The 15,190-nt window shown below is 46.2% G+C and overlaps 1 protein-coding gene across 1 annotated transcript in view; it reads right to left on the bottom strand.

The window, feature by feature from the left end:
• Positions 1-8,585: 8,585 nt before the first annotated feature.
• Positions 8,586-15,190, bottom strand: part of LOC119385521 (amiloride-sensitive sodium channel subunit alpha) — a 32,843-nt gene continuing 26,238 nt past the window's right edge. The window contains exons 8-9 of the mRNA XM_037652944.2: positions 9,336-9,457; positions 8,586-8,828 (exon numbers count right to left, since the gene is read on the bottom strand). Of these exons, the coding sequence (XP_037508872.2) occupies positions 8,774-8,828; positions 9,336-9,457 (177 nt within the window). The 3' untranslated portion in view covers positions 8,586-8,773. The remainder of the gene's footprint in view (positions 8,829-9,335; positions 9,458-15,190) is intronic.

Here is a 15,190-nt window from a genome sequence, read left to right on the forward strand (position 1 = left end):
AGATAGATAGATAGATAGATAGATAGATAGATAGATAGATAGATAGAAACGCTCAAAGTGCCTTTGGTTCGCTACGAAATGCTTCGCATATAAAAAATCAAGGCAGATTCGCACTAGCGGTGCCAAGCCTGAAGTGCGGAGCTGGGAGGCCTTTGTTTCTGTTCATTTTGCCCTTTCTTTCTTCCTATCTTTCTTTTTCTATGTATTCTATGTCTTTTCAGTGGCTACTACGATGTACTGTTTCTGAGCGAATTGTTACGGTATTTACTGGCGAACTGAGAGAGATCTGAATGCAACTGTCTAACGGTTAAACTCGCTTAGAAGCATCTGTCAGGCGGTGCGATTTCAAAGCTGTTGAAAGAGATGGTTTTCCGTGGCTTTACAATGTGTGAATAAAGACTAACACTTGGCACAGCCTCTCTTGATCTTTAAAAAAAACTGCAATTACTGTACTCAAACTGCAGTGTGGTTGCATGTACAATACGTTATAAACTGCTATCTCATTTTACTAGAAAGTTGGAACTACAGGAAGCTATCAGAAGATATTTGTCCAAACCTATCCTTATGCAACGTACATTCGTAAGAAGGTTAGCCTTAATTTTTTTGACGCAGGATCAATACAATCGTCTCACAAGCAAAAGATGGCTTTGGCATTCGACTCGAAGGCATAAAGGACCGCGTGAGTTCTCTGTCTAAGAGAATACCTCCAAATGGACATTCTTATTTTAAAAGCTAATAAGCTTACCTAAAGAATAAGTTTGACCACTTACGCTTCTGTAACGTGCACTTGCTTAAACCAGCGTTTTTGCGTTTCACCTTCATAAAAAAGTTACCGGCAACTCTGCAGCTGAAACTGATCCGACGACCTCGTTGTCATCCGTACAGTGCCATAATCCCTCGACTACCGCGGCCGGCGTTCGGTGTTGTCATCCAACAGAACAGAAGAACGTATTCTTCAATAAAGGTATTCACTACTTATTTCCACGTTTGTACTCCCTTTAACATTAAATGGATGTTAAATAGATGACGCAGCTTGCAACATTTTGACACCGCCTTTGCGTCCACGTGCGAAGACCTGTAGGAATGTTGCCTGCGCAGAATTACGATCTGTCTGTCGAAACGACTCGCCCTCAGGTACGGACAGATCTATGGCTACTTAAGCCTGTATTTCGTGCGCAATATTCCATGAAAATTTGACGACAAGGGAAGCTCACATTGCGTAGTCTTCCTCGTTTCCTTCGCGGCTGGCTCCGGAATGAGCATCTTCGTCGTTGCTAAACACAGCAGGCGTGTGTCCGCTGCCTTCTTCATTCGCGACCGATGGCTGCGACTATGCACCACGTCATGAAAGGGAATATCTGCGCATGCGTGTCAATGCTAATGAAACAGGAAATGATAAATTTGTTGCACGTCATAGGCTTGAATGACACTGCGCAGCGTACTTATAGAAATAGGACGCTACCGCATCTCTTAAGCTAATGTTAACAGGTAATGGCAATCGGCAATCAAGACAAATTCTCCATGATATCTTGAGATCAAAGTGGTGAGACATTAAAAGGTATAACTGAAAGTATTTTGGCAAATACAGTGTAATGAGTATATTGCATGAACCTGCTATCAAAATTGTTTCTGGCTTGTTTCCCCACTGCCACTTACTTTCACCAGGGGACTGAAACTTCCTATACCATCCATGGAACGCGATATGCGCTCGCAGCGCCGGACGAACGCCTGGTGTTTGGGGGCGGTACTAAAACATGGCGGCGCATTGCAGACACGCACTGGGGGACGCCATCTTGATGAGGACTGAGGATCCGAGTGGCGGGCGGGGGGGGGGGGGGGGGGGGGGTTAGCGCTAAATTCAATTGGGATGCACCAGCAAGCCAAACTGACCGAGTGGAAGGTATTCAGATGGCGAGCGCGCGACCTTCCTGTTGCGCAACCCGCCACATGATCAAAACGGCAATCGTTACGTTCTGATTGATGAAGGTTTGCCCATAGAGTTTCCTACAATACTTACTAGAGGGAACTCTGGCGCTAGTGTCTATGGGAGCTGCAATGCATCACGCTTCAGCCAGCATGGGAATCATGGGTAGTACACGGATTTGTCTAAACTTCGTTCTTTCGGCTCCGTTTGGCTCCGCGTCGTCTGCATCCACTTTGTCGCAAAACGAAGTTCAGCAAAAATCAGCAGTTTCATTTCACCACTTTAACTTCTTTAGGCTCACCGATTCAAATCTGGTCACGAAGTTCACAACGATCCATTCTTTTATCCGAAAGAAAACCAAAACATAGCAATAAACAAAGCCACAAGCGCGTTCGAAGCCCACAAGCACGAAGACTAGGCAAATCCGTGTACTACCCATCATTCCCATGGTGGCTGAACGATCGCAGCGCCAGAGTTCCCTCTAGGTCATTTTAGGAAACTCTATGGGTTTGCCCATCCACCTATTTTTGCACCACTTTATTCCAAGTAAGACTTCGTTGTTGTTTACGTGTACACATGAATAAAGAGCAGAGTTTGTTTGAATGTTTTATTGCCTAAACGTACCATTCATACAGTAAAAACACAACTTGAATATTTTAAGTTTTTAGTCGCATACAAAAGTCGCATCCTGATATGCCGTGCAAGCGTAGAAAAACAAAACGAGCAGCATGCAGATCGTACCTTTCGTCCGCCGGGATCCGAAAGAATCTTATGCCGGTGTGGTGTGAAGAATTTCGACACCACTCAGCACAGCGATTTGTGATGACGGCGCGAATCCATTCATGCGTCTCTTTCGCTGAAGCAAACTTTACGGTGGTAAAAGCGGCCTTTTGGACACCGTAGGCAGTAGCATACATGGACGCGCGACAAGAAACGCCCTTTTTTCGCCGTGAGAGATATGACGGCGCAGTTCGCGTTTTCCACTCCGTGTAGCGCTCGTATTTTCGCAATCTCGAACTCCAACCTTTAGGTTCACTTGCGCATTAAAAACTCCGGAGTTAATAAACAACCTGGTAATAAATATTAAAATGGAACAACAACGTGATTTATGCTCGTAGGTAGTACAGCCCCCAAACATTAGGATCGCTGCGGTCATGGGGCAGAAAAACCGCGAAGATTCATCCCCCTGGTTTCGCCACTCACCTTTCGTCAGCAGGGTTGCCGTCTGTCCAGCTTTAGACCAGTCCGGCTGATTTGGTTGCTAGTCCGTACCTAAGACCGGCCGCCAATGGCCGGTTTTTTTTATAGTGCTGCACTGAGGTGCCTGTTCTTGCGTTGAGCGGCGTCGCCGTCGGTGGCGTAACCGATAGAGACGAAAAAATAAAATCAGAAAAAAAATACCCTGGGTCGAATGCGATTTGAACCCGGGCCCTCTGCGTTGTATTCGATTATTCCACCACAGAGCCACGCTGGTGCTTCAAACTTATTTGCAAAAGGACCCTATATGGGCGTCATGTAGGGCAAGAAATTGCGTTAACCAATATATTGCGTGGCAGAAGAGTAAAATAACAACCAGTCATCACACAATGCTAACTGCGCAACGTGAGTGTGGTTTAATGCTTCCCACCCACTGCAAAGTACCCAGCCATAATTCTTCGACGTCATCAGCCACATGCAGCATCAATAAAGTGCACATAATATCTAATAAATGTGCAGCGGGTACCTCGCATATCCGCAGAAAGACGAATCATGGCGCAGTGGGTGCTGTCCTACTTCAGAAAAATTATTATTTATGGCGTAGTCTATACCTTTCTAAATAGTACCATCGTTGTTGTGCACGCGTGCTGTTTGTATTTTGTGTTAAATTTCATGTCACAAACATACATATTCAACACAAAATACAAACAGCACGCACAACAACGATGCTGCTATTTAGAAAGATATCGACGACGCCACAAATAATAATTTTTCTGAAGTACGACAGCACCCACTACGCCATGATTCGTCTTTCTGCGGATACGCGAGGTACCCGCTGCACATTGATAAGATATTATGTGCACTTTATTGATGCTGCATGTCGCTGATGACGTCGAAGAATTATGGCTGGGTACTTTGCAGTGGGTGGGAAGCATTAAACCACACTCACGTTGCGCAGTTAGCATTGTGTGATGACTGGTTGTTATTTTACTCTTCTGCCACGCAATATATTGGTTAACGCAATTTCTTGCCCTACATGACGCCCATATAGGGTCCTTTTGCAAATAAGTTTGAAGCACCAGCGTGGCTCTGTGGTGGAATAATCGACTGCAACGCAGATGGCCCAGGTTGAAATCTCATTCGATCCTGGGTATTTTTTTTCTGATTTTATTTTTTCTTGTCTGTTCATGTCTATCGCTTACCTATTCATGTCTATCGGTTACGCCACCGACGGCGACGGCAACGGTGACGGCGACGCCGCTCAACGCAAGTACAGGCGCCTAAGAGCTGTGCTCTAAAAGCAGTTACAGAGGCCTGGACCTCTGTAACTTCCTGCCTGGGCGTGTCTACTGTATCGACGTCCATCTCACGTCACATTGTCACAGACGTCATCACTTGGCCATCTGATCTTGCTACTTAAGCTCTTTGGTCACGTGACCTCGTCACATCACGTCGTCACTTGGCCACGAGCTCGAATTGGGCAAACTCAATTTTGAGAGAGAGAGAAGCAACTTTATTGAAGTGAAAATATTTTCACAGAGGGATGGCGGTCAGGCCGTGCCTGGCCGCCACCTCCTCGGCTCGTTGTATGGCCCGGAGCTGTACTTCGAGGTTGGTACTGCGGAGTACACTTTCCCACGCCTCGGCCGAGGGAGTGGGCCACCAAAATATTGGGCACGGGCGAAGTCAACTTCGGGTGTGGGTCAGGTCGGTTTTGAACGTGGATCAACTCAGTTTTCCAACAGGACGCCATTATCCACGTGGCAACACCAGTCGGTCACGCGAGCTTGTTTTGCCATCGGATGAATTAGCGCTGACGTTTGCCAAACGGACGCCGGAAATTTCGCTTCATGGGGCATATAATGCGTCCACATTAAAATCCTGTGCTATAGCGACACACGGTCTTGCGTTCTTACTATGTCGCCACAATAAACGGCGCTCTCGTTTGTAGCGATCTTGATTTTCGCAGGTATATAGTACGATGTGCTGAAGAATTGCCGCCCAGGGTACATGTCGATCCGCAGGCAAAGTAGTGCTATACGGATCACTGTTTCAGCAGTGAGATTCGAAGGACATAAGACAGTTTCACGCCTCCATTGCCACTTACATTAATTTAAATTCCGGGGTATTGCACGGCAAAAACGGGATATGATTAGGAGGCTAGCCGTAGTGGGGGAATCCCAGATTAAGTTCGACCACCTGTGGCTACCTCAGGTTAAATCCAAGTACACAGACGTTTTCACACTTCGCCTTTATAGAAATGCGACTGCCGCGGTCATCATTACAAGCATTCGCGTCAAGCGGCTCACCTGGACCTTGTGCAGGAGTCTTGGTATGGATCCCGACATGGATTCCGACACGGATTCCAACACGGGCGCCACTGCTGCGGTAACAGGCAGGTGTCAGGTGCTCGCGCCGCAGTGGTACTTATCGGTAGCGACAACGCCTGTGATACTCAGCATCCCAAGATGTTTCAGGAATGCGTAACCGTTGCCTTGCATGACTGGGACTCCTGAGCATTCGACGCTGGCTTAACAGGGTACGCCGTTTAACAGTGGCATTCCGAAGAAGATGATGATGATGCTTCTGGTTTGATTGGCGCCTACCCACTCGGGGAGTATTGGCCAAGAGTCGGGCGGATCATAAGAACTTAATGTTTTTCAAGTTCTACTAGAGGTTAAGGTGTCGATTAGATCCATGAGCAAGGTTCCGCTTCTTCTTCTGCTCTTGCCACATATTGCACACAACACGGGACTAATTCTGTTTCGATTTGCCCGGTGTGTGAAAGACAAAGGCGATATGCGCACTGAAAGTTGGACTTTTTGCATCGCTAATGTAATTCTAGAGCATCATGTTCTATAGTTAGAAAAAGGTACACGAAAAACTAAATTTGCTAATTGAATCAAGTGCCGAGATTGGAGAAAAGAAACTCGGCAATATGTGTGGCAATCTATGTTACACCAAGCGGTCAGGCTATGGTGCATTGTCTATTGTCTGACATTGACCGAAGTGTTACGAGGCAGATCGACGTCCCTGTGTAATCCGGTTAGTTGTGTGCGTGACAAGGACTCACCAGGTACGTGAAATACACCTTGACGACTAAAGGGCAGCTCATCGCCCGACGTAACGGCATCCACCTTCGAGCGCAGACGTCAGTTACATGGGAAAGAGATGGAAGGAGACGGTGGCTCGTCATCACGCTCCGGCATGCTGACGAGCCACGGGAGCGTCCATTCATTTAGCATGCCGGCGTGCTGACGGCATGCTGACACGCTGCGTTGAGCTTTGGGAGAGAACCTAGGCCAGCTCCGGCCTCGGCGATAAGCTGAGGCTGGTCGCAAGGACACAGGGCGCTGTCCGAGCGCAAGGCGTTCGGAACTAAGGACCCCTCCTGAGCTATCTTCTCAAATAAAGAGTTTTATTCCCTCTCCCTTCTTGGCGCATGCCTGTAACGTGAGCAGCTCTAAATTACAAATAAGCTGCACTGAAGGAAGCCAGCGTTTTATCACCATCATTCTCAGCGTATATTATGTCCACTGCAGGACGAAGAACTCTTCCAGTGATTACTTTACGCTATATTGTGGGACCTGATTACTGACTGATTATTCCAAGTACGCATGTGCTCTTTTCCTCGCATGAACGCACTGATAAATTAGCAATAGTGACGAAAGCAGGAGCTTCGCATTAAAACGCGATTAATATCTGGCACTTATGTCTTTGTAAGGGCTGATAAATTCAAGCACCAGTAGAGGACGCAACATTAGCACCACCAAATCATCTTCCTGTTTCTAAGGGATCGTATTTTTTCTAAACACGTGAATATTCATTCCGAACTGTAGCGTTTATAACGCGATATTTCGTCAAAACTACCTGTTTTTAAAAGTTGCAGAACCGTGTGAGGCCAGAAGAACAAAGTTTGCTCTAGTAATTATTGTAGGAAACTTTATGGCTAAACTTTCAACTGTAGTAGGACGCCTCTATAACGAAGGGTGGCGGACCGTGATAATTCTTCGCTATACACGGCATTTGGTCGTTGGCATCGCGCTTTTTAGTGACCTAAATAAAGTGAAGAGGTGTACTGAGAAAAAAAGTGTGCATTCACAGCATATTCAAATGGCACTTGGCGAAAAATAAAAGAAGAAATGTCATTCCAGTGTAACGATTGGTGTAGTTCTAAATCCTGCGCTAAATGCAGCTCCACTACTGTGAAACCTGAGGAAGTACGTAGCACGGGAACCCAGCGATTCCCGTTCGTAGAGTTCCCACTGCTCCGTTTACCAAACCGCCGATGACGCCAATGTTTGAGGTAAGCATGTAGGGTTGCCCCGACACGAGTAAAATCTTGTTAGAGAGATTCGCAAACTCGCTGTGCGACATGCGCGCTACTTTTTGCTGCGCTTTATCGACTTCCTGCTTGCTACGGCAGTTGAAATACGGGTCGTCTGCAGCGAGTTCCGTCAAGTTGTTTGCCCCTTCAAATGTAGCGCCGGAGCAGAGCCGGTGGGAGGAGCAGGTGCTTGCTTGCGATGCGGTGGCCCCCTCTCTTGCGCGGCGCCGGAGCCAGCCACAGGTTTCCGAAATGTTATTTGTGATTTCAAGTTGATTATTTCCATTACATCTTGGTTATTTCTGTTAATTATATTATTTTAGACCTCGTTCGTTTATTTTAACCCGCTTTTGAGCATTACTAACGTTGTTTTAGGCCTTTATTCACCACTTGATTTTGAGCGTGATCACGCTACATGATATATATGGATGGACGACAAGCCGAATCCCTAAAGTGCTACGCACTTAAAAGTCTACAATTTGCTTCTGCCAGTAGTATGAATTACTGAATGAGCAACCACCATCGACCCGACAACATCCAGGTACACGGCGTGCTGCGGCGCATGGTCAGGGAGTGAGGAAGGAGAGAGTATTCAGCGCGTCATATGTCGCTACTGCTTCAGGGCTAGTAAGAACGCCGTTTTTCTAAAGCTCGCTGCCGCCCCACGTGCGCCTTGCGGCGTGCCTTAGCGAATGCCTGCCGACACAGCTTGGCCCGGTCAGGACAGTAGAGTGCGACGACATTTGCGGTTCTTTAAAGGTAAGCGAGAGATGACCTTGCAGCGTCCTTGTTCCGTTTCGTTTGGTAGCAGTGCGTTGTGTGTGCTGCTAAGAGTAGGTATTTGTTGTAAAGCAACAACTCAGCAATCGGGAACCTATGAATTGCTTTGTTAAAAAAGGTAATTTCGCTGTAGTAGCGCCCTCAATAAATGGGAAATCTAAAAATCCGGCCAGGCCAAATGGCATGCTTCGCTGTTCAGGCTATTTCGTAATATAAGCGTTCGTTGTAGCGGCGTTTGATTGTATATGGTGGCTGAGCCTGTGCTTCACAACAGGTGCGTGCTGTGAAAGCATGGCGCGGGCACGTTACCTCCAGCGATGTATAGTACCGTACTAAACGAGAACCTTCCAGTGCACTTGTTCATCACTTTATTATCTGGAATCAGCAAGAGGACCGGTGAGAGGAAGTGCCGTCAGATTGATCAGCGAAGTGCTTTCAGTGCCGCGACAGAAGTTGCATGAAGTATCATTTCACAGCCGAGCTTCTGGTGCCTGATCTGTGCGCATGCGCAGTCCTCGAGCCGTCGTCACCTGCGCACGAAGACCTCAGAAGCGCTGCTTCAGCCGGAATACCGTCACGACGTCTTCAGCTGCCTTGACTCTGCACAACAAGAAACGGAGCACACGGTCTCGCCGAGAGGCGACACACATTTCAATTTTTAAGTACTAGAAACAATTGGTGTACATTAAAGAGGCGGCAAAGGCCTCACGCCCGCTCTTTCTTGTGCGTTGTTTCGCGCTATCACAACTGGCATCAACTTAATTTATCTTTGTCGCTTTTTTTCTCACCTCTTTTTTTTTTACACGCAGTCTAATTGAAACCAGCAGACACTGAAGCCAAGAACGGTTCAGGGGCCATTATTTAGTCATAATGACATAAATGGCAATGAATTAAAGTGGATGAAAGAGTAACTTGTCGCCGGTAGGTTCCGAGCCCACGAACTTCGGATGCCCTACCGATTGGGCGATTGCGGCGGACTTTCTCCCGTCCATTTTACCGAGTATTTCTTTGTGTGCAATGCTGAAAGTGCTCGCCAGCGCCGCTCGAGCTGGGAGTACTTTTATATGTCATCCATAGGGGTCCTGCAGTAAACCAGGCACCACTCACCTTTGCATCCGCTTGGCGAAGGCGTTCGCCATGTGCGCTTCAAGATGAAGGAGCACTGACAGCAAGGAAAAGCCCAGCCATATTCCGATGTATCCTCCGAAATACCCGAATGCTTCTACTATCTGTCATTTAGAAAAGAGATAAAAAAACGAAACAGGCTACATTGCACTGATGAGTTTTATAGATCGACAAAATAAAGAGATATTCTCGGGCTCAAGAACACACTCTCTCTCAAATATGTTCCTAATTAGCCCGCAAGGCTCATTAAGGACCAGGGTCACCAAATTAACACTCGGCCGGCAGCCCAATGAGTCTAAAATTTGCCAGAAACCGGGCTCCGTCGCTGATACTCCTGGACTAAAAGCGCTATATGAACTGAGTGCTTTATGAACATTACGGGATTCACGAAAAAAAATTTCACCATCTCCCACTCATATGCTCACTCATATGCTCACTCATATGCTCTGGCGTTGCTCCGCGTTACGCAGCGACAAGGAAAACACTGAAGAGCGGTGGGCATAGGTCGGCAAAAAATGTGGAGATCACTCAGACTCACTCATAAAATATATTTTGCCCTTAGAGCTCACTCGGACTCAGACTCATGAAAATTTTCCTCAACCGGTCTCATTCGGACTCAGACTCGCTGAAAGTTTTCTCAGCCGGACTCACTCGGACTCAAACTCACAAAACTATTACTCACACGGACTCACTCAGACTCACGGCTCTGTCTGAGTAGGAGTGAGTCTGAGTGAGTCGACTCATGAGTCTGTCAGCGTACAATTGGTTTTGTCGACTATGGTGTCAATGCTCTTTCACACCAATAACTCGCATAATTGGTGCTCTACTTGGCGCCTTTTGATTTCGTACCTTCAAATATGAGTTATCAGTAGTTGCAATCCAGTAAGGACATTTTTATTGAAAGAGATGACTCAGATAAAATATTTTTAACAAGAACTTCCTGTGAAAGAGTTTTCGGGGGCAGTTAATGGCACCCCCCCCCCTCCACCTCTGCAACTCACGCCTCTGATCAGCAAATATTGAGCTGGCGTATGAACTCTAGGGCTTTGAAGTATGTGTGAGTCGACGGGACTATAAACGTCAGCCGCCATAAGGCTGATAGTAATGCTGAAGTGGTGTAGACAGAACGATAGGTCGGCAAAAAGGTGTGGAGCTCACTCAGACTCACTCAAGAAACATATTTTGTGCTTAGAGCTCACTCGGACTCAGACTCACTAAAGTTTTCCTCAACCGGACTCACTCGAACTCAGACTCACTAAAAATTTTCTCAACCGGACTCACTCTGACTCAAGCTCACCAAAATATTACTCACCCGGACTCACTCGGACTCAGACTCACGGCTCGATCTGAGCCTGAGTGAGTCTGAGTGAGTCGACTCATGAGTGAGTTTGCCGACCTATGGCGGTGGGACGCAGCTCTGCGCAGTCCGACATTAGAGGGACAATTATGGGCAGTCCAACGGGCCCGCGAAGCGGCCGAAAGGCTAGGTCTTTCGGTCCCAACGTGGGAGCGGCCCGCTTCGGGCTAGGAAACTAGCACGACCTATTGGACCTCAATAAAGTTCTTTCATCCATCCATCCATCTCCCACTAAAGGGAACCATGTGGGGATGCGAAGGAGCGCGTGGGTCGACTTAAAGTTCCGTTCATCTCGGGCACCTTCTCCGATGTTAACGCGTCCTTGCATGTGGAGCACACCGTGAATTCACTGTAGGGTGTGTCCAGATAAGATCGAACACGAGGTCCTGGTCACCTTTCCCGAGTTTGATGAAATTCGCTGTAGGTCTAGGCATTACACCCAGAACAATGGTTTCGAAGTTAGTTTTGCGAAAAAAAATTTTGTTCACCTGAAAAAAAATATACAAATTTTGGCCGCAAAAAACACTTTTCCGCCAATTTCGCGATTTCTGAATTTTGAGCGCGCCTAGGGAAAAAACCGCGCACTTCTCGGCCACAATATTTATTCCCCTTAAAGGACAAGTTAAATACAATCTTATGAGTATATTATTTTCCTTGCTTGTCGGAGCACTTTTGAAGAAAAAAATCACAAACTTGGCAAATTGCACAAAGTACCTGTATTTGAGGAATTTATTGCTCCAAACAAGTTAAAGTGAGGATAATAAAAATCAGTACATATTAACTTTGATACATTCGCTATCTTTTGAAATAATTTTCTTGGTTTTATCACGCTCCATTTTGCTCGATAATTGGGCTGAAACGTAAGTGATTTACCAAAAACACCGAACTTTGAAAACAGTTTTCTCAAAAAGGCCATTTTTAATTTTTTTAAAAATCCCTCTGATTGAAGTCAAGGACGTCGTCTATCATTCCGCATAAAAAAACGTTGCATTATTTTGGTTGCTAACAAGTTATAATGCGTCAAATGTGACCAAGTCAGCCTAGCGGACGCGTCGTTCCTTATGTGCTGAAACTAGGATATAAGTTGTTCAAAATACTTGTACGTGACATATTCACAAATCGGTAGCTCCACACCAACAAATGCGCAGCCAGGTGTCATGGTTGAGCAAGCTTTGTCTTGCGATCAGCCGCTTGACAAACCCGCAGTAGCGGCCGCTCGAAGCTGCTGGCGTTCACATTACATGAGTGCCGCTTCGACTGCGGATGAGCTCCGCTTGCGCGCCAAACTACGCTCAGATGACGAACGAGAGAAGGAAGGCATCACTGCGAAAGTTAAAAGGCTGTTAAGTGCCAACAAATGTCGTAATGTGCAACGAAAACTCTGCCGGCAATTTCGCAGTGCGCGCCTTCAATACAGCATGCATGTATATTTCTTTCCCTCCTGTTATGCCCGCAGCCGCAAAATATCGTGAAAAACGCTCGGCTTGCGTTGGAAATATATGCGGACGCACAACAATACAGTATTGTAATAGCGGTGCTTTAATGAAGCAAAGGACTTGCACTCACTTCATTTCACAGCCGGCTGACACAAGTGTTCTGGCAAGAGATAGAGAACAACTGCAATTTGAGTTGTTCGACCATCGGAAGCAGGTATCAGACATTTCTTTAGATGTCATTGGCTTGCTTTTGCGTCATATGTTGCTGATAAAGCGAACCTAATTATCTTTAGGCCATCAGGAGAGAGAAAGCAACACATGAGCGCACTACTGAAGGCGCGCACTGCGAAATTGCCGGCAGAGTTTTGTTGCACATTACGACATTTGTTGGCACTTAACAGCCTTTTAACTTTCGCAGTGATGCCTTCTTTCTCTCGTTCGTCCTCTGAGCGTAGTTTGGCGCGCAAGCGGAGCTCATCCGCAGTCAAAGCGGCACTCATGTAATGTGAGCGCCAGCAGCATCGAGCGGCCGCTACTGCGGGTTTGTCAAGCGGCTGATCGCAAGACAAAGCTTGCTGAACCATGACACCTGGCTGCGTATTTGTTGGTGTGGAGCTACTGATTTGTGAATATGTCACGTACAAGTATTTTGAACAACTTATATCCGAGTTTCAGCACATAACGAACGACGTGGCAGCTAGGCTGGCTTGGTCACATTTGACGCATTATAACTTGTTAGCAACCAAAATAATGCAACGTTTTTTTATGCGTAATGATAGACGACGTCCTTGCCTTCAATCAGAGGGATTTTAAAAAAAATTAAAAATGGCCTTTTTGAGAAAACTGTTTTCAAAGTTCGGTGTTTTTGGTAAATCACTTACGTTTCAGCCCAATCATCGAGCAAAATGGAGCGTGATAAAACCAAGAAAATTATTTTAAAATATAGCGAAAGTATCAAAGTTAATATGTACTGATTTTTATTATCCTCACTTTAACTTGTTTGGAGCAATAAATTCCTCAAATACAGGTACTTTGTGCAATTTGCCAAGTTTGTGATTTTTTTCTCCAAAAGTGCTCCGACAAGCAAGAAAAATAATATACTCATAAGATTGTATTTCACTTGTTCTTTAAGGGGAATAAATATTGTGGCCGAGAAGTGCACCGTTTTTTCCCTAGGCGCGCTCAAAATTCAGAAATCGTGAAATTGGCGGAAAAGTGTTTTTTGCGGCCAAAATTTGTATTTTTTTTTCAGGCGAACAAAAATTTTTTTCGCAAAACTAACTTCGAAATCATTGTTCTGGGTGTAATGCCTAGACCTACAGCAAATTTCATCAAAATCGGGAATGGTGACCAGGACCTCGTGTTCGATCTTATCTGGACACACCCTGTAGTTGCTGTTACTCGTCCCGAACTCTTGTTGGAGCACGCCACGCGGGTTCATCGCGCGTCTGCAGAATCTCGTTCCCCGACGCCATCACGTGATTGCTGAGAGAGTGTAAGGGGGAGAGGCCACGGCATCTTACCCAGCCCCTTACAAAAGGCCCGAACGCGCTAGCGCGTGCCAGCGCGTTCTGACTAGGATACAACGCGTTGGTTCATCGCGCGTCTGCAGAATCTCGTTCGCCGACGCCATCACATGATTGTTGAGAGAGTGTAAGGGGGAGAGACCACAGCGTCTTACCCAGCCCTTTACACAGGCCCCAACGCGCTAGCGCGTGCCAGCACACGTGGTTTTGTCTGCGTTACGCCAAGCTAGGACAGCATACGGCAGCCCGGGCGCCGAAAGTGGTCTGCACGTATCATCATCAAGGTGGTTGAAGAACAAGACGAAGAAGACTTCTCCTTGGTGCGAGCGCGCGCTCTGCACGTATCATCGTCAAGGCGGTCGAAGAAGAAGACGAAGAAGACTTCTTCTTGGCGCGAGCGCGCGCTCAATATGTTACAGATGGCTATGGTAGGTTTTATAAAGCGGACGGTCGCCAATGGAACTACGGACAAAGCTCAGCGCAAAAGCTGCTTCGCATCTAAAAAAAATATTTCGACAGCAGTTATACGGATGCCCGATGTGCATTCACGCCACCCTGTTGTCATACCATTGACGTGCATCTCCATAGAGCCGCTATGTTTTTGGCAGCAAAAGCTCCAGAATGGGACGCCGCAGTTCAGCTTAGACACTGCGACGCATTAGATATCGAAAATCTGAGAAAAAGACGGCAATATTTTATGGACATGACATCGTAAAGACTTCCTTTCTACAACAATGTCGCTCATGAATGCACACGTTAGAGTAAGTGTTAAGTGCACTAAGCGTATATATATATATATATATATATATATATATATATATATATATATATATATATATATATATATCAGATTTTTATTAAAATGCTATGGCAGTCGGGCCCCTGTCGTCTTCGCAACCGAACTCTACGCCGAGACGGAAAAACTTTGCCGCACCTGAAGTTACACTCAAATGAGTAATCAACAAACACTCGTTAATGATTGTTTAATTATTAACTTTAGGGTCGTTCTTTATATGAAAGAGTTGTAGGACGTGATAATTTATGACATGCCCATTTCTCAAAAATCGCGAGAAACGCACGTAATTTGAAAAATTAAAAATTGAATTTCAAGACTACGATCAAGGCGAAACCGAAACTGAGCGCACCGGGAGCGCAGGAAAACAGTCATCCCTGTTTCGAAAGACCGGAAGCTCAAGTGACACTTTTTGAAAATGACGTGTCCCAGAAGAATATGGTCAGGAAAAACGGCAAGCCCTCTCAAATCCCCAAATGGAGAGCTTATTCTTTGCGTTTGGTGTGTATTGCCTATCCGTTTCTTTGTTAAACTCGAAAGAAGCGCAAAGAGCTCGGGCGCTTGTCTGCGAGAAGTCGAGCCGCAGTGGCTGCCGCCTAGTTTTAAGCTGTACAGTGAAAGAAAAAAAAAGCTGCACCTCCCCGAAGGGGATCGTGAGGAAATGCGAATGCATTTGGGTGCACCCGATGAGTGTGCGATTAATTAATGAAGAGAAACGAGAGTGT

Source organism: Rhipicephalus sanguineus, chromosome 1 (genome assembly GCF_013339695.2).
Source record: "Rhipicephalus sanguineus isolate Rsan-2018 chromosome 1, BIME_Rsan_1.4, whole genome shotgun sequence".
Taxonomy (NCBI): domain Eukaryota; kingdom Metazoa; phylum Arthropoda; class Arachnida; order Ixodida; family Ixodidae; genus Rhipicephalus; species Rhipicephalus sanguineus.